Here is a 24,695-nt window from a genome sequence, read left to right as displayed (position 1 = left end):
AATTTCAACACCTAGTGCCATAATGTCAGTTCTAACCCAAGTGGAAGAATATAGTGGAAATGTATGTTCATATCTGCTTCAGGTAAAAATGGATTCTCTGGTGCAGCCTGTTTCTGAAGTAGTGCCTCTCTCCCAATTGCAGGTTGATCGATCCTCAGACTCAAGTGTCCAGGGCCAGTGTAAGTACCGTGCCAGGCCGGCTAAGTGATGACCCCAGCTGCCCTCTGCCTGCACCCTAAATACAACCTCAGCCCGCAGTGTCTGTCAGATGTCATGACTGTCACCGGCAGTCCACTCTGCAGAGAAAACCACCTTGTCTGAGTATTCCCATTTCCTCCCCCCTAGTTTGAACTGTCCAGTGTCACACAGTTTGCTGCTCACCAAGAAAACAAGAGGCTGGTTGGCTTCGTCGTCCGCGCCCCCGAGGCCGCCGGAGACCCGTCCCTGAGCACATACGTCTTTGAAAGCAACTCCGAAGGCGAAAAGGTCTCGCTGCTTCCCTGTTGCGTTCCGCGATGCCTCTGTGCAAGGAGGGTTCTGGCATCTCCCTCCAGAGCATTCACTGCTGGTTTTTATGTGTGTCCCTACTAAAAGAAAACTGCATGAAAAATTTCCCTGTGGAAAAATACTCAAAAAAGCAGAGTGAATGAGCAAGACCTTGAATAGCAAGACATTCGTTTCACAGTGGATAATCGGGCAATGATTAAACTGACAGAGTAGCCTCAAAGTGTCAGCAAGAGAGATGGGAGAACATGTTTCACGTGGAAAACGATGACACTACCTAGAATCCAGTCAACCATCCTTTCAGTAATTGCCACTGCCTTTAAGAGCATGCAATGGTAGAATCCAGTGAATACAGAAAAGGGGAAAAATACCCTATTACAAATTTTAAATACCAAGTTATTTTTCAAATTGCCAAAGTGCGGCCGCAGGTGGGCAGGTCCGTGGACGCGAAGGGTCCAGGGCCCAGCGGGTGAGCCTCCTGCAGCCAGGCAGGGCTTCTCCCAGTGTGACGTGAGCAGACAGGTAACCCCACTGTAACTCCAAGAGCAGCTTTTCCTGAAGTTGTTTCATCATTCTGTACCTTTACCTTTCCTTGTCTCTTGCAGATATGTTACGCTATTAATTTGGGGAAAGAAATTACTGAAGTTCAGAAGGTAAGGTACATCTTAGCATTGACTGAACTAAAAATATCTCTATATATATTCTCAGAGACAAGCATGCTGCTCATGCCTTAGCCGTGGCGGCTCAGTTTGCAATGTCCTCTAGGCTTTTGAACCCTCTGCCCTGTGACTGGCTGGCTTCCCCTTCCGTCCTGCTGCCTGGCTGCTCTCACACTGGCCACGCTTTGGCTGTCTGTGCCGAGGCCATGCTCCTCCACCTGCAGCCCCTGTGTCCTTTCAGAGCTCTGATGACTCTGTCTTTCAGCAACTAACAGCCTTTGATCCACTCAGTACATTTTGGAAAGCCTAAAATAATCTAGGAAAAATCCTGGATTTGAGTGGTGCGAACAAGGGAGATGGAGGTGCCTGCCTCCAGGGGTCTTCTCAGGCGGCACTGTCCAGCAGTGGAAAGGGAAGGAACCCAGGCCTGCAGGTGGAATGTGGCCAGTGCGACCTGCGAACTGGATTTTTCCATTTATTTTTTTAATTTAAATAATATAGGCTAATGAACACAGTTGAGCTTATTGGGGTGAGCAGGTAGAACAAGGCCTGTGACCAAATTCATGAATGACGCCAAGTGCAGCAGGTACGAGAGGTGCGGGTCAGAGGTCCCACATTCCATAAAGGGCCTCCCATCACAGCCACTCCGCTCCGTGGCCTGTCTTCCGGAAGTGACTCTAAGTGAGCTATGCAATCCACAGTCTAGATTCTAGAAGAAATAGAGCAGCAAGGAGACCCAGCGCGAGGCACACAGAATGTAGTGACAGCAAGCCCAGAGGTCAAGTACATCTTAAGCCTTTTCTTCTTTCCCTCTTCAATGCTGCTAGCTTCAGGACCCAGAGGCATTGGCTCAACTAATGCTGTCCGTCCCACTAACCAATGACGGGAAATACGTACTATTAAACGATCAGCAAGACGACAGTGACGGAAGTCCACACGAGAACCAAGGCGCCGAGTCGGAAGCCTAGCCGCCTGCGCGTGTGGGGCGAGTGCCCGGCCAAGGGCACCATGCTTAAGGGCTGCACTTCTCTGACTCACAGGCACGCTGACTGGGTTCAGGATGTGACAATCGGTGGCAGAATGGCCTCTCGGTGCCGAGAGCCGAGGGGACACCAGAGGTGGCCGGCGGCACTGCTGTCCATCTACAAATGCTATTTTAGGTGCTCCGTGGTGAGTCCTGGCCTTAGATTGCATTGTTCAGCACTCAAAGAAAGTTCTACAAAATGCATTGTTCACTTTATCTGAATGTCATCCTTTCCGTTTCCAGTGACCTTTTTAGAAGATGGCAAGTCTAGATTTACAATTTGATAAGCACTAAATATTTCCTATTAATATCATCTATTTTTGTACTTTACTTAACAAGCTTCACGTGCCTGTCGTTCCGAAACTGTCCTCACCGTCCAGCTTCTGCTCTGACCGAGGGACACTGCTGTGTGCACTCGTGCCAGGCCCCAGCTCTGGTTGAGATGCAGGTCTAGCTCGGATAACTGTTCCTTGCACACGTTATGCACAGGCAGGACTGGCAGCTGTGCCCACAGCTGGCTGCTTTCACAGTAGAGCCACACCACACCAGCATTCCCAAGGCCACGGTCCCGGAGAGAGGACCGTTGTTGGTGGCAGGTCGCCGTGCCAGGGCAGCTGTGCCAGCTCCTGTTTCTGCTGAGCCAGACCCTTCTCTAAGAAGGGACCAGTTACTTCTAGAAGTCACTTGAAGCACAGCTGCTTGTGGCACTTGGAATAAAGTTCCCATTTCCAGCCTGATTTTTTCGGTTCCCAGAAGCCTCGCCACTCCCCTAGCCCTTCTACTTACAGAAGGTGGAATGATCGTGAATTGGTACAATGTCCCATTGTAATCCGTTTCAGTGACAATTATGTCATTATCTTTGTAATAACTTAACCTACCAATAAAAATTGCCATTCTGTGTCTTGCTGTGGTTCTTTTCTAGAATATTCCTTGAAGAAAATTAAAATCAGTGTTCCATAAATACTTTTCTGTTCAACATGAATAGAATGTTATCCCATTACCAAAAATGTTTAAAGTGTTGCTTACTTTAAAACAGCAGATTTAAAACAAACATAGAAAATCCAAAGCCAGGCAGTGTCCCAGGGCCCAGGAGAAGCACCCGCTCCTGTAACCATCATCAACTGAAGAGCCGCCGTGAGCTGAGCCAGGCGGGACTCGCACGGCACAGGAGCCCAGCACCCAGCGTCTACCTTACACACGTGTATTACCTGTGTTAGACCAGCGGGTTCTCCAACAGGCCACTAGAGCCAGAGTGTCAGAAATGGTCCTGGTAAGATGTTGAGTCTAAAACAATTACAAGGTAGAAACACCAAAGCACTGTTACAGACCACATGGTGTAACGAGACACAAAACACGAAAAGCCTAAGGAAAACATGAAGAACCAAAGCTTAGTGTACCGAACCAGATGTAATCAAAAAACACTGGAGAGAAACAAAGGTGCCAGCAAGTACAGGACCATGAGTAAATACCCGGAATACACAGAAAAGCCTACAGTTAGGAATAAGTTGAAAGGATGTAGAGATCAAAAGATGGGTCATCCACTAACAGATACGAGTTCAGAAGCAGAAATAGGCCAACTGCAAGAGCCACTCTACGGAACACTATTCCAGACATTCCATCAAATAGAACAACAGCCAACATTCACATGCCAAGTGCATGTCTACCTGGGAGTAGAAATAAGGTACATATAATAACTAATATTTATAAATGTGTCCATGTACAAGCTGCTTTATACAAACAAAACCTCATAAGCCTGCAAGTTATATAATTTACCATCCCGCTGTTTGCCTGAGAAAACCACTTAGGTCCTATAGGAAAATATGCTTAGAAATGAGCAGATCAAAATAGACATTTCTCAAAACAAATGTACAGCGGATTCATCAAGTTGCTCAACATCACTAGGTGAGAAATTACAAATCGCAGGTGTCATCTTCCTTCGGTTATGATGCTGCCATCAGAAAGCAGGGAGGTTCCTCAAAAGTCACAAACAGCCCTGCCACCCCGTTCATCACTCCCAGGTTTTCTGCACCACTCACAACAGCCAGGAAATGGCAACAACCTAAGTGTATCAGCACAGGAATTGATAAAGAAAATGTAACTGGAGTACAAACCAGCCACAAAAAGCCTAATTTGTGACAACCTGGAATGAACCAAAGTTGCCCGAAATGCGTGAAATGATCCAGGCACAGAAAGACAAGTTCTGCAAGATTTCACTCATACATGAACTCTAAAAGTACAGAACGCACACAAGCTTAGCAGAGAATGGTGTTGCCAGAGTACAACCATAGTTCTTTGAAAAAATTACTTGAATGGGGCCCGGTATGGTAACCTAACAGCTAAAAGTCCTCACCTTGCATGTACTGGGATCCCATATGGGCGCTGGTTCTAATCCTGGTGGCTCCGCTTACCATCCAGCTCCCTGCTTGTGGTCTGAGAAAGTAGTTGAGGATGGCCCAAGGCCTTGGCATCATGCACCCACGTGGGAGACCCAGAAGAGGCTCCTGGCACCTGGCTTCGGATCGGCTCAGCACCAGCCATTGCAGCCACTTGGAAAGTGAGCAAGGAAGATCTTCTTCTCTGCCTCTCTTCTTTGTATAGCTGCCTTTCCAATAAAAATAAATCTTTTTTAAAAAAGTTACTTGAGTGGCAGAGAGCAGGTAAACTCCCATAATGTGGTTTACACATTAAGCGGCCGGGCCAGGTCAGGGCTGACAAAGCAGAGCCAAGAACTCCATCCAGGTCTCCTGTGGGGGTGCAGGAACCCAAGCACATTCACTCCCAGGGTCCACACCAGCTGTAATTGGAAGTCCAGCTGGGACCTGAACCAGGCATTCCCATATGGGACATCCACTCAGCATCCTTAACACCCAAACACCCACCCGCAGCACTGCAGTTACTTTTTGTACTATGAATTGTTTTCTGGGATTAGGATTTAAAAATAACTCCATGCTGATCTCTTGACTTGAAAACAGTCAGCAACAGAGATAAGACATAAATAGAGGAAATAAGGTCCTTCATCTGGGATACACAGACAGGACCCAATCCCAGGTTGACACCTCCAAGTTCTGACCCATGTGCATGCAAACATTTTGAAAGAGACTCCACAGATTTGAGTAAAGAGGACAAAAAGGATACTGGTGATACCTCTAGCCTTAACACAATTTTGAACATAAACCATACAAGGGAAGGAATTTGTGTTTATTAGGTTTTATTAAACATTGTAGCCTCCGAAGTGATGGGAGGAAGCCACACTCAGGTGAGGCAACACATCTGTCATCCTTTACAATGTTACAGTTCATTCCTGATTCCTGAGAATTTGAACATCCTGTTTTCTGTGAGATTATAACAAATGTTCACATAATTTTTAAATTAAAATGTCTGAAAAAAGCGTTAACATGAGTATGTTGGGAAGGCAGGCCGTCCCCCTGACTGGTACATTCACTGCAGCGCGGACACACTGAGGCCTGTGAGAAGACTAACACAACTTCAATAACTTCATAGTCTCAGAAATTTTACTTCAAATACAGGAAGCTATAGTTAATACAGTCTACAGTGACACTTAAGTTTTACTAAAGGTTACATAATCTGTCACTTTTCTCTGAGTTGTAGACACCAGGGAGTTAGCATGTGAACACTAGTATTAATAAAACAATTTCCATGTGTGGGGACAATGAGCAGGGAACATGTGATTCTCTGCTAAATCACAACTTGCAACCCGACTCAGGGAACAAAAAACTGAAAAAGCAATCCTGTTGCTATGAAAAGATGACTATTTTGATATATCCAAATGTAAGATTATTAATATAAACAATTGCAATTAAAATATAAATTAATTATGCAGCATGCTATAGGGCCATTTCTATAATTAGTAAAGAACACTAAATGCATTTAATTCATTCACTTCCAGTAACTGTAACCAAAGTTGACACAATAAAAAAAAAATCTCTCACATGAAAGTAGGATTGGTTTCAGGCTGAAAGACATTAACCCAAACAGGAAGTACATACAAGGCACTGCGTACCCACTGGCAACGCTGAAGTCAAAGAATAACATAAGAATTCCAACAAAGTTAGAACTTCTTACAGGATTTACCCAAAGCAATGTTTGCAGGCAAATGCAATAGGAAAAAACAAACAAAAACAAAAACCCACTTCCCATCGCTTCTCGGCCTTTTGGCTAAGATCAAGTGTAGTTAAAAAAAAAAAAAAAACACTTTCCAAAATGATGCTCATATTGAACTTTTCAACTTTTCACTGTGAAGATATCATTTATTAAACTGTAAAAAAAAAAAAAACGTCAAAATGAACCATTAATTATTAACTAACATACCTTGACAAAAATAAAGCTAGTAGCTTGCTGGGAACTGAATTATTCTAAATCTCTGTATTTTGTGAATTAGCAAGTGATATATTTTATTAGAGTTTTATTCTCACTGTGCTAAGTTTTACTGAGAAGAAGAGCCTGCACAGTACAATTATTATTTAGTCTAATGTCTGAGATTAAACTTGATACAAAAACATCTGCCAAGCCCTCACCACGGCTCTAATTCAGCTGAACACAGAAGCAGCCCGAGCGTGCATGTAGAAGCACTTGGCTCCATCTTGTCCTGTCACACGGAGCACCTTCCTCCAACCAGAAGCAAAGCTTCAAGCAATCTCTATGGCTTTATCTGAATTTTGAATATGAACAAAATCTTAAACTGAAAGCAGCTGTTGGAGGGCAGATGTTCCCCAAGCTTTGTAAACCAGTTATAAACACATCTCACAGAAGTCACCAACAGCTCTTGCAAGTCAAATCAAGTTAACAATGCACAGATGACCAACAGTTAAACTGTACACAAAGGGTAGGGAACATCTGTGTGTCACTTCTAGTACCAACATCAGTTTTGTAATGTCCCTTTAGGGCTACTGATACATGCGCCACATGAATTGCAAGCTCAGTTCCTTTCTGGAATATGTATTTACTGTCTGTATATAGTATATGTACTGAATTCCCAATGATCGGAGACCAATATGGATCACAGACTCAGGCAAACACAAGTTACAAACATGTAGCATGTACATTGTGAGACCCGAGGTCTCAGTTTAGAAATCAGGATTTGTCCTTTGATGACTTCGTGTCGAATAACTGTCCCAGGAAACATCTTCTAGCCTCAACCTGAGGCAAAAATTTAACTCTAAAATCCCATTCTCAACCTTTGGAAATGGCGCCATGTGAAACAGAACAGACTTCACTTTCGAGCTCTGTTTTAAAGAGTTAACAATACTTAAATATTTTCCAGCGATGTGACCCAGGAATGAATTCAATAGCTTATAAACCCTGTCCGACTGGCAGAAGTGCAAATGCGGTTCTGATGATTTCCTGTGGGCACTGCACGGCATCGGCCTCATTTCACCACCTCGCCGGACACGGTGCTGTCAGGCAGCTCTCCATTGCTTGCTTTAGTTTCTTCTGGAAGCATGAGTGAAAATAACAATGGACATATTTATTCTCATTTGTAAAAATTAATTTTAGTAAGTAAAATTTGAGAAGACTTGTATTCCTAAATTTCAAGTTAGGACAAAGCTGCATCTGTTAAATACTTTCCCAACATTATAAATTGTATCTATTTTTTTTTCAGCCTAGGCCAAACATTGCAAACATACTAATTGGCTCTTTCTTTTTAATTAAAATTTTTTTTAATTATTATTTTGTTTTATGACATGGTTTGATAGGCACTGGGGTTTCCCCTGCCCCTTCCCTTCCCACTGATCTCCCCCTCCAGTTTTACAATGGGTGTCTTTCGTGGACTTTCAAACGTCCATCATGCTGCCAGTAAGGTGTCTCCCAACAATGTAAGCGTGGACCACGTCTTACCACCAGAGTCCAACATCTATCCGACATTATCAGCCATCTCGCTGGGACCCCATCCTTGTATTGTATGCATACCTATGAACATATCAGTTTCCGCTATACTTCCATTACGTATCCCCTTAAATACAGAGCCAGTGTACACAGTCCACAACGGGGAGAAAAACAGTGAACTTTCATCCACGTGAATTAATCAGCATGTAATAAAGATATCAATGTGACGCTAGGGCAGTGAAAAACAGTGTCAAGAATCTTCATGTAGGAATAGATGCCGGTGTGACCCATGAAAGTACGATACAGACTAGAACATCACTGCTTATGAGAGGTATCAATACAGTGATAAAAGGGACATCAGCAATCTCAGGTGATTAGTCTCTTGTGGATGACCGATTAATGAATTACATCACAAGATCTTATTGAGAAAGGTACAAATAGTTAGGAAGTGCAAAAAGGTAAAGTTGACAGGTAAAATGCACTCTTAACTGGCATATGGAGTTAAGGATACCAGCAGTGTAGCTCAGTGGATGTGAAGCCACACCACACACAGGCGGGATGTGTTCTGGAGGAATCTGCTTGCTTGGCTCAAGGACTGCACTCTCCCCTAAGTTTGTTCCCCCAGCCAGGCCAAACACGAGCATCCCAGGGCACTGCCAAACATGGTTCCAAACTGGTAGAAAAAGCTTGCCCAGAGTAAAAAGCCCTTTCCACTTGAACTTAGTGACATCTGTGACAGAATGAAATACAAGAAAAATGGAAGACAGCAAACATAAACATCACTTAGTTGCTACATTCAAGTAAATAGAAAAATGTTAAGTTACATCATTTCTATGACAGTAAAAGGGAAGCCATCTATTTCTCAGGAAAAACAGCTGGTCCTGGGCCCGGCGCGGTGGCGCAAGTGGTTAAAGGTCCTCGCCTTGCATGCCCGGGATCCCATATGGGTGCCGGTTCTAATCACAGCAGCCCCGCTTCCCTTCCAGCTCCTTGCCTGTGGCCTGGGAAAGCAGTCGAGGACGGCCCAAAGCTTTGGGAACCTGCACCCAAGTGGGAGACCCGGAAGAGGCTCCTGAGCATCGGCCCGTTGCGCTCAGTTGGGGAGTGAATCATCGGACGGAAGATCTTCCTCTCTGTCTCTCCTCTCTGTATATCTGCCTTTCCAATGAAAAAATAATAAAAATAAAATCTTAAAAAAAAAAAAAAAACCCAGCTGGTCCTATATGTCAAATCTGGAAACAGTGCATCATGGAGATATTAAATATAAAATACTCTGCAATGCTCACAGCACTGAAAGCATATACTGACTTCCCCACCTGGACAGGCACTGTGGCATAGCACATAAAGCCACCTGCGAGGCCAGGATCCCATACAAGCCCCAATTCAAGTTACTGCTCCTTCACTTCTGATTCAGCTCCTTGCTAAACCACCTGGGAAAGTAACGGCCAAGCACAGAGGAGACCCCGTCAGAGCGCCTGGCTTCAGCAGGGTCCAACCCTGGTCAGGCGGCCTTTTAAGGAGTCAAGCAGATGGAAGATCTCTCTGCCTCTAGCTCTGCCTTCCCTCCTTTTTTCTTTTTTTTGATGAAAGATTTACTTACTTATTTTATTGGAAAGGCAGATTTACAGAGAAAGAGACACAAAGAGAAAGATCTTCTCTCCACTGGTTCATTCCCCAAGTGGCTGCAATGGCTGGAGCTGAGCTGATCCAATGCCAGGAGCCAGAAGCTTCTTCTGGGTCTCCCACATGGGTGCCAGATTCGCCACTGCTTTCCCAGGCCATAAGCGGGATGGAAAGTGGAGCAGCCAGGACATTAACCAGCACCCATATGGGATCCCGGTGCTTGCTAGGCAAAGATTTGGCCACTGATCCATCACATTGGGCCCTCTAAGTCTGCCTTCCAAATTTAAAAAAATTTTAAAAAGACTTTCTAACCACTGTGAACAGAAGAGCTTAGGTACAACCCTCTCCTTTGGGGCTCAAACCAGCGGAGGTGACTAGCTGTTGCCCTAGCCATGCTGCCCTGTCCTACAGGGCCTGCTTGTGGAGGGAACAGGAGGCTGCCAGCCACACCTCCCAGCAGCACTGATGACTCAGTGCTCGCCAATCAGCCGCCCTCTCATTCTGCCATGTGTGACCACCAGCAGCTCTGTCTCCCCTAATCCACTCCCTCTAACTAGATGGAAACTGAGCAGTGAAAGGAAAAAATTGATCTTGCTCAGTTTACTTAAATTATGAGAAGATGAAACTGAGTCAAGAATTGACAGAGTGACCTGCATAAACAATGAAGCTTTCTGGAATTTTCAGTGTCACGTGTAATCTAAGCACAGGCTTTCCTTTTTGTTATACTTCATCCTGTATTATTCTCCGAAAGGACAGGAAAGCCGGAAGTCTGACCAGAGGTTGAACAGTGGTGCCTACTCCTAAAGAGAGATTTCTTGGTTTCTCCAAGTTGAAGCCATTTACTAACCTTCCTTTTCTTTCTTCTCCTGGTTTTCTTCAGCTGCAGTCTTGTCTGCTCTGAAGAAAATCCTGGCGCTGCTCAGTGAGAAATAAAGCAACTCAAATTCCTAAACAAACAAACCAAAAAGGAAGCACAAGCTGAAAATAATGTATGTCAAAATGGTAAAGATATCTAAATTTTAATGTCTTTTTATTACTTTAAAAAACTTTAAGAGAAATCAAGCGCAGAAGCTAAAGAACTGATCTCTTAAGATCTGAATCCAGTGGCTTACAAATACCATGAATCCTGAAATGCATTCTTTCCACCATGATTTATCTCATCACTTGTTAAAATAGGGGCTGTCCCTATGGCTTCTGTTTTTCACATACCAAAAAACTGACTGGCTGTCAGAAAGGAAGTCAGAGCAGGCGAGCCCACCCTGCTCCTCACCTGTAGGTAGACGTCCAGTCGCTTCTGGGTGAGGTTCATGGTTTGCAGCAGCTTTTCATCTTGACTAGCCGACTGCACGTTCTGTTGCTTAGCAACTGCTCTTATCTCCTTTAGGTATTTCTCCCGGACAGACTGGAACCAGTGAAGTGAGTCGAACTCCTGATACTGATCCAAAAGCTTTAGAATGTAAGCCACACCTGAGGTCATCAGTAAACCAAAGTTAAATTACAACATGTACACAAATTGTATACTACATCCCCTCACAAATAACTTCCAGCACTAAGTTAATCACTTTGAATAAATTCTCATACAAATATATTTTACAACATAAATAAGTTTAGCAAAATGGTTTAACACCTCGAAAAATAGGCAGAAGTATAAAAAACTAAAGACAAATTCAAATTTAGCAAATTAAGTGAATAAATAACATGGTCACAAAAAAATATATTGTTGGAACAGATGTTACATGAGAGAAAGCAGACTGTTGTGAAGCGCAGAGAATAAAAGCTTCCAGGGTCAAGCTCTGTGGCCTAGTGGGAAAGCCACCGGCTCTTAGGCCTGAATTCTGCATCAGAGCGCCCACTTGAGTCCTGCTGCCCAGCTTCTGATCTGGCTTCTGCAGATGCACTGGCCAAAGGCCCATGTAACTGCATGTCTGCCAGCGACGTGGGGTGTCTGGACAGAGTGCTAGGCTCCCTTCTTGTGTAGGCCCAGGGTGACTGTGAAAGGCACTTGGAGGAACAAACCAGCAGATGGAAAATTTGTCATTTTGCCTTTCAAATCAGTAGGCTAAAACATTTCCACTGCTAACCAGATAGTTAATGAAGATGCTACAAGTAAAGTCAAGTTCAAGATACCTAAGCAGCCACAGCACATCCTAAGCACTAGGTCAAACCAGACAGGTGACTAGCAACACCAAAGGGACATTCCACAACAACTACAAATGGTGGGAAACATGGACACTCACTCAGATGGCCTGGCTCAACAATCAAGGAATGCTAATCATGAAAAAAACATCCATAAGGAACACACAGGCCTCTTCTCAGGCAAATGTTTCTAGGATTCTACTGCAGAGTTGATATAAAATGGGAAAATGATTCCATTAAGCTTACCCATGGCAAAGCCATCATCAGTAAAGGCAGCTCCAATTTTATTTTTTTTATTCAATTTCTCCTTGCAACTAATGGAATGCTCTACAAAGTTGAGAGTCTAAAAAATATAACAAGGATATTACAGAAACAACTACTGAAGACAATGTCCAGTATTTAGTTCCTTAAACAAGTATTTCAAGAACCATAAACAGTTGTGCTTCCTAGTTCCTGCCCTGGCTCTTAAACACACAGCCAGGTGAACGGTCCACACCAACATCCACGGCTCCTGACAGCTTTTTCTTTTCGAGTCCTTCAAATCCAGGTACGCCCTCGTCACTCCTTAAGCCAAGCGCAGTGCTTTTGTACCTCACTGTAAAACATGACATGTGTTTTAGAGATGTGGACACTGCGGCCTGTGAGGTGTGAGATCTCTTCCAATGTGGCACACCCAGTGAGTGCTCCCCTCAGAAAGCAGGCCTGCTTCACTTCACAGCATGCTCTCAAGCCCACACCCGGAGAGCTGACACTGCAGTGCAGCCCGCTCCACAAAAGCCCCAGTTGTGTTCTTCCACTCCACTTGAGATCCAGCTTCCCGCTAATGTGCCTGGGAAAGCAGCCGAGGAGGCCCAAGTGCAGGGACCCCTGCGTGCATGTGGGAAACCAGGAAGTTCCTAGATCCCAGCTTCAGACTAACCTCACTCTGGTCATTTGTGGCCATTTGTAGAGTGAAACGGGGAAGGAGGATTATTTCTGCCTTTCAAATAAATGAACTTACTAAAAAAATGTTAAAAGAAAAAAAATATGCATAGCAGGTTACTTCCACCTATTCAAACCATTCTAGAATACTATTCTTTTTTTTTTCTTATTAATAAATTTTATTTTGACATTCTTTACATAGTTAATTAGGGTAAGAAGGTTCAAGGGCTACAGGAAAGTGGATGATACTAGTATGTTTTCCATATTGTTAGCTTCATATTCAAAGGGGGGTATTTAAGGGAGAAGCCCACCCAATTTCCCACCCTCCCCAGGTCCCGGATATAGGGCATGCTCAGAATACTATTCTTATCAAGCTCCTAGTAGAAAATTATTTCTGTAGCCCTTTGGCTAAAGGGTAGACTCCTCAAAATAGTACTTCACTGGAAAATTTAGCTCGTCCATCACTCTTCATCTAATAAGACTTATTCATCAAAGACTCACTGAAGGAAAACTCTATACCAGGAATTAATAAGTACTTAACTTCCACCCAGAGTTCACAGAGAGCACAGCTGGCAGCAAGCACCGACCTGCTCGGTAAGGTGCTAGGCGCGTGAGCACCTGAGCACGAAGCACAGCCATTGCTGAGAGGCATTCAACTCTGACTCCACCCAGTCAGCCTCTCGGGGTCGCAGGGGAACGAGGGCACTTTTGAAAAAGCTGTATGCTCTGGTCCTTACTTAGTTCCAACTTTGCATCCCCACCTTCTCTTGCAATGACCATCAGGGTCACTCCAGAAACCCCCCAAAATTAGATCAGATAGGCAGAGGCCAATAAGTAAAGCTTGGAACAGATAGGAAGCAGTCAGCTTGGACTCACATATACCCTACTAGGTGGGACACAAAGATTAGTTACTTGGGGAGTAGGGAGAAAAAACAAAAAAAAGATTAGTTACTCCTCATTAAGTTATTGAACATTTCTGGTATAAGCTTTGCTTATAGTACTGCCTATGGAATCACACATTAGTAAATTACTAATTGCTATGTAATTCCTCCACAGACACCTCATTTACATTTGCCCTTTTTCTCTGGAACTGCACACACACAGGACAGTGTCCCAGGTGTCTGTGCTGTGCTCTTCACCCACTGTGTCTCTCCTTCACTGACTGCGCGCTGACAGCTGTCCAGCAAAGCCACCGACTCGAAACTCCCCCAGGCAGGGTTAACGGCTGTTTCCCACGGCTGGCACACTTTGCCCGGCAGATGCCAGGGAAACCTCACCCTGAGTCAGCCACATACAGTGCAACACCAGTTTAAGGTAAAATGAATATGGAGTTCTATGCTAATGATAGCTGGAATATAAATTACAAATAAATATAAATAAAATACAAATCATAATTATGATCACACTAAGTGTATAAAAGAAACAGGAGATTCACAAAGAAAAAACCCTGTCTACAGACTGTTAGCTATCTTCAACAGGGAGTAATACTTGCAACAAACAAGAAGATGTGCTAAGACAACGGTATTGACAAAGTTAGACACAGCCGAAAGCTACACCTGCTTGGTGATACTCAGATTTTAGAGCTGTTCACTTAAGATTTTAAAGAAAATTACTACCAGAAACAACAAACAGTAAGGAGAAATAATCCTTATTTTTAATACATATCTCTCTAAAGTATTACCTCCTTTTTACCATTTTACCTACTTGAAAAATTGCTTTTACATCTTAAGATTATTTTAAGTGGTAATTATATGATTAGAAAAGAAAACACTATATCCTCTAATAAGGAAAAAAATATTAAGGATTTAACTGCTGGGATTGACCAAGTTCTCTTCCAACAATGCCTCTGAGACGTGTCAACAGTACCCACTTAGCAATGGTTATAAAAAGACTAGCTTTCCTCTGGGAGTCACTAACAGGTAGATCCTCCCGACATCCCCTCAGCGTAACTAATGAGTGCGGCTACAGGCTGTGTCCTGGAGATCACACGCACTTTCACCTGCCACAGTCAGCGACAGTCGGTGCATTTCAACTTATAAAGAAACCAGATCTAGTCACCAATGCTTGCTTTGGAAAATAAATTCATTTTAGGTTCTGAACATGCTCACCAGAGGTGGAACGATGATATAGAAGTTTCGGAGATGTATGTTCTTTGGTCTTCGAAATTCTGGAGCGAAAACATCTACAAGCATTTTGAAATATTCTGTACCTTCAGCAGAATTTCGTGTGTGATCACTTAGGACTAAATCCAAATGTCTACAAGGAAAAAGGAAAGCAAAGGCATCGGGATCCTTTCTCAACAGAAGACATGGCTTTAGAAATCCATCTCTCCTTAGGTTGGATAAGTGTGCTTGAAAGCTAGAGAGCATCTCTAAGTTCAGAATGAATTCATTTTTTAATGTACAAAAAGTAATCAATATTATTTAAAACTAGTTTCAAAAACAGAGTATGTGGAGTATCTTGGGACTCAGCAGAGTTCTTTATTTCTTCCCACCATGAACTTAGAGTATCTCACTTCACTTTAGTTCTCCAATTTAAGCTCTTCACTAGTGCTTTTATACCACCTTCCGCCAATTTAAACCTGGTACTTGCAAGAACCTAGCTTCTCTCTCAAATTTTAACTTTTTCTCCTTAATCTTTCATGTTACAGATACACACTTTGAAATTATTACTCTTTTAACAGTGAAATATGATTCAAGTGCAGATGCCCCTAAACCCATGATGAGATGACATCCAGCAAATCTGCCTCAAGTTCCACCTTTCAGAAGCTGACTACACCGCCTGACAACCCTTAGCAGGCCCTGAACATCACAGCTTAGCCATGCTTTACCCTGCTGCTCACTGGCTGGGAGCCGTAGCTCACTGTACCACTGCTGGCACTGCCAGAGGAAAAGAACAAATATCAAAATCCAAAGTATAGTATCATCAGAGTATACTTTATTGCACTATCACAGTTTTTTTAAAAAGTCATAAATCCTAACTCAAAAACTGTTTATCCAATGACCCAACGACCTTTTCCTCAAAGCAGACTTCTACCAACCTTTTAGACCACCCACATTTTATCAGTTCACACCAGGATCACTCAATTCTCTTCCAATGTCTATGTCACAGGGTGGGGATGTCTGACTCTTGGGCCATACAAGGCCCACAAAATCATCTGATCTGGCTAACACAACCGCAGGTGGGACTAAAAATTCAATACATCTGCACCACGTTAACTGAAAAACAAATTCTTTTTAACTTGAAAGGCAGACTTGTGAGGCAGAATTTGGTACACTGCCCAAATGCCCAGGGCAACCAGGGTTGAGCCAAGTCAAAGCCACGAGCCAGTAACATTACCCTGTTCTCTCTCAATGGCTCGAGGGTAGCAAGGGCCACACACTTGAGCTACTTCCCACTGCTATCCAGGTATATTAACAGGGAGTTGGACTGGAGGTCCCAGTAGAACTTGAACCATTGTTCTAATATGGGCTACCTGCGTCTCACGACAGAAGCTTAACATACTGTACCACAACAACGGCCATAGCAGACTACTCTTCAAATGGATCATTGTATGCACTGCAAATGTTTTTTTTTTAAAAGATTTATTTTTATTATTTTTTTATTGGAAAGGCGGACATACAGAGAGGAGAGACAGAGAGGAAGATCTTCCGTCCGATGATTCACTCCCCAAGTGAGCGCAATGGCCGATGCTATGCCGATCCATAGCCAGGAGCCTCTTTCGGGTCTCCCACACGGGTACAGGATCCCAAAGCTTTGGGCCGTCCTCGACTGCTTTCCTGGGCCACAGGCAGGGAGCTGGAAGGGAAGCGGGGCTGCTGGGATAGAACTGGCGCTCATGTGGGATCCCGGGCGTGCAAGGCGAGGACCTTTAACCACTTGTGCCATCACGCTGGGCCCGGCAAATGTTATAAATACATCCAAATGGCCAACAGAAAAAAGGCTGTCCATCCCTACATGGACAAACTCATCACTGTCACAATCCCACAACTCCCTGACTTCACCTGTGGTGACACTTCCTCCTTCACTTATTCACTCCTGCACAGATCTGGGCTTCGCAATTAGCTTTAGCATGGAAATCCTGAAAGAAAATGTCTCGTTGTCTATGAATCCTTTGGGATTCTCTGATTTCCTTAGGCTGTTTCAAATCTTGCTTAAATGGTCACGAACTTTGTAGAAAATGACAACCATCCCTAAGAAGTAAAGGCCCTGGTCTAGCACGATAGCCTAGTGGCTAAATCCTCACCTTGAATGCGCTGGGATCCCATATACACACTGGTTCTAATCCCAGCCGCTCCACTTCCCATCCAGCTCCATGTTTGTGGCCTGGGAAAGCAGTCGAGGACAGCCCATAGCCTTGGGACCCTGCACCCACATGGGTGACCCAGAGATGGTTCCTGGCTCCCAGGTGCTGCGGTCACTTGGGGTGTGAACCAGCACACGAAAATCTGTCTCTCCTCTCTGTAAATCTGACTTTTCGATAAGAATAAATAGATCTTACAAATAATAATAAGTAAAGGCCCAGTTTTCTTCCTTTGATATGCAAGCCATAAACCATGGCTTTGGCAACGAGGTAAATAATCAGGCTACCTAATAGGATATCCCAGAGCAAAACTTACGTGCTGGGGGCTTTATTCTCACAAAAATGTAAACATATTACCCTGTACAATATTTTATTTCAAAAAAAAACCAAGCCTATCAAAAATATACGATCATGAACACCTGTAATTCTTAGAGTGGATTTGCCCAGCTAACAATGGGCAAAGTTGTTGACCTCATGTCACTTGGCACATACCCTGGCATGAGTCTAACAAGAACGGCGCTTTCCCACAGACACATTATTGCACTAACAATGAGGTACAGAACTATATCTAACACACAGTCCATCCAAGTCTTTCCCACTTCATCCCTACATGCCATTTATAGCTTTGTCTTGGCCTCAACACCCACCCCTCCTGGACTGTGATGAGGCATCACCCACTACAGGTGCTCGTCAGTTCTCCTCATTCTCCTTGTCTTTTTGACTTTCGTAACATTTGACGTTTCTTAAGAGTCTAGCAGCTGTTTCACAGAAGGACCCACATTTTAGGTTTCTAGGATTGTTTTTTTTTTTTGTAATAAATTCAGAGTAGGCATTTCCGGCAAGAATATACACCAGACACTTGCCATTACATCGCATTAGAGGCCAGAATGTCAACGTGCCATTATTAATGATGGTCTACCAGACTACTTGTCAAGGAATTCCTCTCTCCCTTCTATTGTGAAGCCAATTTCCCCTCTGTGATGAATGCAGTTTAGTGGTATAATTTTCTGAATGAATGTTCTGGAAAAACAGTCTCACTCAATGTTTAAAAGCATTATAGTTGTGGTTTCAAGACAGTGATGTCCCCTCCACACCCACCAAATTTCTCATCTCTTCTACATTTAGCAGTTGGCATTCTTCTGTAAAAGGGATCTCTGATTCTCCTCCAACCTCTGCTGCTTGCCACTGACTCATGGAGTTTTTTTGTTTATTGAATGTATCATCACCCAGTTACACCATTATTTTTTTTTTTAATTATTTTAAAGGCACAGTTACAGAAATAGGAGGAGGGACAGAGACATTTTCCATTCACTACTTCATTCCCCAAATGACTGCAATAGCTGGGGCAGGACCAAGCCAAAGCTAGGTGTCTGCAGCTTCTTCTGGTCCCTGTGTATGTGCAGGGACCCAGGCACTTGGGCCACCTTTGGATACTTTCCCAGGCCCTTAGCAGGAAGCTGGATTGCAAGCAGCTGAGTCTCAAACTAGTACACGTATGTCCCAGGCAGACAACCTGCTCCTCAGCAGTGCTGGCCACCACCGTTATTTTTTTTGATATTCAAAGTGTCCCACTCTGTCAAGGAATGATCCTTCATAATTAACTCAATCAACTGTTATAATTACTAAAAATAAAATCCACAGCTCACTAGACAAATTTCACCAATCCCACATGCCTTTTTCAAGTTTTATATTACAAAAACCACTGACCAAGATGGCAGATCCAAACTATCCAACCACACAGTGACTAGTTAGATTTAAATCAGAGTGAAATAAAACTTAAAATTCAGCTCGCCAAGGCCATTCACCCTACTGTAAGTGCCCAACAGTGGCATGTGGCAGTGGTTACTGTGTTGGGCAGTGCTGTTCTAGACAGCATGTGGCAGCGGTTACTGGGTTGGGTAGCGCTGTTCTAGACAGCATGAGAGCAAGAACTGGCACTCTGGGGTGCTACCGGGGAACAGGAATATGTGAAGAAGCAAGAAAAAACAGGCTGAGTTTCACAACTTGGCATTCTTTTCCTTACACTAAATCTTCAGGATAAGCTATTTGGACTAGCAACGTTTCAGGTGATCAAGTACGTGGCTCACGGCTGCCGTAATGGGCAGCATGTTATTTTAAAGGACCCCTTCAGCAGTACAGAGAAAAACAAAGATCTTGGAATATAAAGCCTTTTTTACAGAACCCAATACATTTATCAAAACCATAATTCATAAAATACTAGTATATAAGTTATACTTACCCTCTAGTCTTCCTCTTTATATCTTTATTCTAATGTTTTGAATTTCTAAATTATTCCATAATTATATTACCTTGCTGCTTTCAGTGTTTCATCCGCAAGGCCTTCTTCTTTTACTAGTTCTTCAAAATTTACAATATCTTCCAGATCAGGAACAAATCTATACAAGAATTTGGAAGAGAATTAATTATGACGTGTAAAGTATATGCAACTGACATATGCAGAAGTGGCACTGCAGAACTCATAAACATCCAACTACATATTCAGAAATCAACTTTGCATTTTGGCAATGTTCTTAATTCTGAAGTTAAATTTTAGAAATGGATAATTAAATTTTATTCCTTAAAATCATGCCCATCTTTATACTAATAAGTTAAGCCTTACCTTAAGAGGAATAAATATTCAAGTCTACTGTAGTTGTAAAATTTAACAGGAAAACTACAACTAGTACAATTAATGGTTTTCTTCCATGTTCTATTTCAAAACACATCAACAGGTACAAACACCTTTTCTAGCATATCATTTATAACATAGATTTAAATGGTACAATTTTTAAAGGCAAAAATGATGTTTGCATTCATACCTAATGGCATTGCTGCTACAATGAAGGCCACCGGATCTTATCATTCGCACATAGCCCATTGCATTACCTTAAAAATCACACACAAAAAGTCAAATCTTTATATAAATAACTCTAAACTCAAATAAGCAGGAATAGCTATATATAGGTCACATACAAGCTTTCCACTCCTAAGAGTCAAAATATTCTGCTATATTTTACTTCAGTTCTTCCATAAAAAGTAAAATGGTTATATATTTCTATATTTAAAATACACTCTTATACACATCTATGATAAATAGAAAAATACCTGTTTCAATTGATTCGCTGAATCCACTAAATGTTTACACTAAAGTGATTAAATTTTTAAAATTATACTTAACTTCCTCACTCACAGGGAGAATCAGCCTTCCCTCCGCCCCTTCCTTGTCCCTGCCCACACAACTCAAAGTGGCATCAAGAAAGCCTCACTCCAACCTCCCAAACCTGTGTGTCTAGCCTGGAGTCCTCTCCTGAACCCCAGGCTTTTTTATTCCGTGTTTATTAAACTTCCTAGGTCAAAGTCAAACTAACCCTAATCCTATTTCCCATCTCAGAAATCAGCGATTCTATGTTTCCTGTTCCTCAGACCATCTGAAAGTCATCCCTTACTCCTTTCTATCACACTTTATCACAATCAGTGGACAGATTATGTTGCTTCTGCTTTGACAAACCAGCCAGAATCCACCAACTTCCCCACATTTCACAGACACCCCACATTTCAAGTCATCACCACTGTGTCCAGTATCCAGTGATGGGCCCAGACCAACAGTGTGTTTCCTAGTGGTCTCTTGACTTCCCTGCTTCCACCGTCAGCATCCAGCCACATCCTCCCATCTTTTATTCACATAGCAGAAAGTGATTCTTTACAGATTTGAGTTGGAGCACACCCCACCTTTCCTCAAACTCCATGATGGTTTTCCATTTCATAAAATGCAGTCTTGATGTGTTCACGCTAAGCCTGCTCTGATGGCACATTCTACCACTTAGGTCTTCACAAGCTCCAACTGGCCCCTTGTTCCTCAGTAATACTAGGCAGACTAAGGACTTCTGTAATTATTGTCACCTGTGTCTGTACTCTTTTCCTGAATATGTTCCTGGCTTGTTCCTTCATATGACTTAGGTCCCTAGTCAAACACCATCTCCTGACAAGTTTCCCTGAACCTCACTGCCCAGCACTGCCCAGACCCCATGGCATCCGGCGCTCACTGCCCCACCTCCCTCTTCTGGAGTGCACGATCTCTCTCAGCAGAGCTTTTGACTGTTTTCGTGCTCCATCACTACCGCCAACATGTGTCAGAACACAGGAATTCAACATGTAACTGAGCAGCCTGGAGATTACCCAGGGAGAGTACAGACAAAAACCAGCAGCAGCTACCATTTCACAGTCACTACAGTAGCATCTTCTCACATTAGCCCCACAAAGCAAGTATCACTGAATCTATTTTTTTTTTAATTTTATTGGAAAGTCAGATATACAGAGAGGAGGAGAGACAGAGGGGAAGATCTTCCATCTGTTGACTCACTTCCCAAATGATCGCAATGGCCAGAACTAACCCGATCCAAAACCAGGAGCCAGAAGCTTCTTCCAGGTCTCCCACACAGGTGCAGGATCCCAAGGTTTTGGCCCGTCCTCCACTGCTTTCCCAGCCACAAGCAGGGAGCTGGATGGGAAGCCAGGCTGCTGGGATTAGAGCCCATACGGCATCCAGGTATGAGCAAGGCAAGGACTTTAGATGCTAAGCTACTGCACCGGGCCCATCACTAAATCTATTTTAAGGTCCTATGTGAATATCATAGACGACATTAAAATCTGAGAAAAAAGTACCTAGTTTCACTGTTATCCTCTAAACTGTCAAACCAATGTCCAGCTGATTAAACCATGAGAGGCTAATTTAGAACATAATTAAGAATGAAGATACACTACCTGTGTTCATATTCCGACTCTAGGCCACTTGTTACCTGTAAGGCCTACATGCAACTATGTGGGTCAGCGTGTCAGACTCCTCACCTGTTACACTGGCTCTAATGTAATAATTAGAACATGGTCTTTATTTATTGTCACATGTACCACCAGCACCTAGGGATAGTTGTTGTCTTAAATAAAGAGCTATGGAATCAATGAATGAATGGAATTACACTTTATGATGCTGGGAGAAGTTTCCCCAGTTAAAAACCATATAAACTCATGGTACTTAGTACATGCTCAATAAATACTGGTTCCTTTTTCAGCAGTGAAAATACTGGAACAAAGTGAAGTGCTCAGGCAGCTGGATTGTGGATACACCCTTGCGGTGTGAAGGTGACATTACATGGGAGGCATGCAGACATTAGAGCCTGTGCAACACAGGCTGGTTCTTGGGATAAAAGCATATTCTTTTATCATAAATAGGGAGTAACACTAAGGCAATAGCCATGTGAAAACAAACAAAAAACATCTGACAGTAGTATGCAAATATACTTGGAGTCACAGGCTGTGGAAGGGCTGCCCTGAGCCCTCGGCCGCAGGCCCTGGGTGGACGCAGGCCCTGGGTGGACGCAGGCCCTGGGTGGACGCACGCGTGTGCCACAGTTATCCGTGCTTAGGAGCATTAGTTCTGGGGAGTAAACTCACATTTCATTAGATTTTCAAACGGGGGGCCGACATCTAATATATTAGATGTATCCTTGGAAAAGAACACACTGATTTCAGCAATATCTCATATTAAATGGCTCAAAATTGGAAAGTCACAGATTCTCCTTTGTATTCCAACAGAACCATCTAACAAGCCAATCAATGAATGCACAGAACACAAGCTGTCAATCAGTGGCTTTCCCCGTAACTCAACGCTTGCAGTGTCTTCCCTGCCAGTCTACTCCAGGCCCATGCGAGCAAAGGCTGCTTGCAACCTGGCACCTACGAGATCTGGCTCAGTACACATTCAATTCATGAATTTTTCTCAAAACATGGTAATTCATGCCACCTGCTTGTTGTGAGTTAATATAAACTGCAGAATACAGAACATCTTTGGATTTAGAAGTCAAATCACTTCAGATTAAATCTAAGCAATACCGGTTAATTCTCCGAGTTTCTGCATTTTCAAAATGGTCACAATGTCTATCTCACAGGGTTACAGATAAAATACATTAAAAAAAAACTCAAGAGAGTATAAGATGTTAATTATTTTCAACTATTTTTCTTGATTAATTTGTAAATTTTCTTTTTAATCTGAGACAGAAAGAGATCTTCTTCATCTGCTGTTTCCTTCTCCATGACCAGCCTTGGCAACAAAGGCAGAGGAACTAGCCTGGGCCACACAGCAAAAGCTCCGTCCACATGGAGGACAGGACCAGTGGCCAGAACCATCACCACTGCCTGCCCTGGTCTGCACTGGCAGAAAGCTGTAGCCAGGAGCCAAAGCTGAGTACCGACTCGGCCACTGCATATGGGCGTCTCCATCACCAGGTTAAATACCTGCCCTTACTTGCTTTTAAATACACCTTGCTGCTTTGCTGAAGACAATGGTCTGAACTTAAGCTATGTGCACAAGTACGAAATAGTGTAGCAAACAAAAAAGACATTTCATGTTTTAACTCTATCTTATATATGCAACTTAACTAACTTTTCATTTAAATATTTTACACTTTTACATGTAGGTTGCAACTTCAAAGAATCTCTTTTTAAAAGTCCAGAAGAGTGAGTTATCAGAGCAGGGCAGTAGTTACAAGCTGACAAACATGAATATGTTCTTTGAGATGAGTTGCTAAATGTACTTTTACATGAAAATTTTTTATTTATTTAAATTAGTCTACAGTCTTTGATTACTTCTGTGGCAACAATCTAATCATCCTTTAGTTCTGGCGGTAAGAAGCTGAGCAATTCATAAAATAAAGAATGTCCCAGGTATGACACGTGTAACACGCACACTGGAGACCATGTTTACTGTGTGGGAGGTCCCTGGCACTGGTGCTTTGTTCTCAACACCATCATCACTTACCAATTTGGCTGATGAGCTGTCGGAACTGATCAAGGTAACTCTGCCCCTCTGGTGTTATGCCAAGTTTCCTGATGCCTCGGTTGAACTTTTCTGCTCTGTCAAAAGGATACTAAAGACAAAAATTTAATCGTTGAGAAGGGCCCTTAAAGCATAAACAGTCTACTAAATCAACAATGCCATTATCACTCTGCTTAAGTACTTCTGTATTTCACTTTAAAGAGGACAAAACCATTAATATTCAGGGTCAATATAATTTGCTTTGTGACATTAGCTAAAGGGAATAATGACTTTTTTAGTCAGATATAGAGAGAAGGAGAGACAGAGAGAAATATCTTTGATCTGCTGGTTCGTTCACTAAGTGGCCGCAACAGCTGGAGCTGAGCCGACCCAAAGACCCGAAGACAGAAGCAAGGAGCATCTTCCTTGGTTCCACATGGGAACAGGGTCCCAAGGCTTTGGGCCGTCCTCCACTGCTTTCCCAGGCCACAAGCAGGGAGCTGGAAGGGAAGCAGAGCAGCCAGGATATGAGCCAGCACTCATATGGATCCCAGCACATGCAAGGTGAGGATTTAGCCACCAGGCTATTGTGCCAGGACCTAAAAAAATGACTTTTTCTACTCTTGGTTAATGAAGAGATTTGGGAAATCATCCCATTGATAGTAATAACAAAAGCAAGCAATTCTGACGCTCTAGCATGGTTACTGATCTCGGACACTAGCAGTTCCTGTTCTAAGAAAAATGAAATAGCTGGTAACAATTCTCTACTGACATTTGTAACCTGTAGTTTTATTATTTTGCCACCTTGAAAGTGAAGAGAACGATCAATTACATGAAAGGACTCTAACTGGACGATCTAAAGAAGTTCTATGC

General features: G+C 43.0%; 2 protein-coding genes across 7 annotated transcripts in view; one reads left to right on the top strand and one right to left on the bottom strand.

Moving 5' to 3' along the window:
* APPL2 (adaptor protein, phosphotyrosine interacting with PH domain and leucine zipper 2) overlaps nucleotides 1-3,085 on the top strand; it is a 42,861-nt gene extending 39,776 nt beyond the window's left edge. For 2 of the 3 annotated variants that reach the window (XM_040984831.1, XM_040984840.1), the window contains exons 18-21: nucleotides 143-179; nucleotides 346-486; nucleotides 1,110-1,157; nucleotides 1,997-3,085. In XM_040984831.1, coding sequence (XP_040840765.1) covers nucleotides 143-179; nucleotides 346-486; nucleotides 1,110-1,157; nucleotides 1,997-2,131 — 361 coding nt within the window. In that variant the 3' untranslated portion in view covers nucleotides 2,132-3,085. Of the gene's footprint in view, nucleotides 1-142; nucleotides 180-345; nucleotides 487-1,109; nucleotides 1,158-1,990 lie in introns of all 3 variants that reach the window. The other variant, XM_040984821.1, reaches the window with a different exon arrangement.
* A 2,154-nt stretch (nucleotides 3,086-5,239) lies between these two features.
* Nucleotides 5,240-24,695, bottom strand: part of WASHC4 (WASH complex subunit 4) — a 54,018-nt gene continuing 34,562 nt past the window's right edge. For 3 of the 4 annotated variants that reach the window (XM_040984789.1, XM_040984782.1, XM_040984806.1), the window contains 8 exons: nucleotides 23,826-23,934; nucleotides 19,834-19,900; nucleotides 19,324-19,410; nucleotides 14,820-14,967; nucleotides 12,037-12,133; nucleotides 10,925-11,121; nucleotides 10,502-10,601; nucleotides 5,240-7,638 (listed from right to left, as the gene is read on the bottom strand). In XM_040984789.1, coding sequence (XP_040840723.1) covers nucleotides 7,574-7,638; nucleotides 10,502-10,601; nucleotides 10,925-11,121; nucleotides 12,037-12,133; nucleotides 14,820-14,967; nucleotides 19,324-19,410; nucleotides 19,834-19,900; nucleotides 23,826-23,934 — 870 coding nt within the window. In that variant the 3' untranslated portion in view covers nucleotides 5,240-7,573. Of the gene's footprint in view, nucleotides 7,639-10,501; nucleotides 10,602-10,924; nucleotides 11,122-12,036; nucleotides 12,134-14,819; nucleotides 14,968-19,323; nucleotides 19,411-19,833; nucleotides 19,901-23,825; nucleotides 23,935-24,695 lie in introns of those variants that run through there. The other variant, XM_040984797.1, reaches the window with a different exon arrangement.

This window comes from Ochotona curzoniae, unplaced genomic scaffold, assembly GCF_017591425.1.
Source record: "Ochotona curzoniae isolate NIBS_2020 unplaced genomic scaffold, NIBS_Ocur_1.0 contig_1014, whole genome shotgun sequence".
NCBI lineage: Eukaryota > Metazoa > Chordata > Mammalia > Lagomorpha > Ochotonidae > Ochotona > Ochotona curzoniae.
This window is presented reverse-complemented; position numbering and strand designations above follow the sequence as displayed.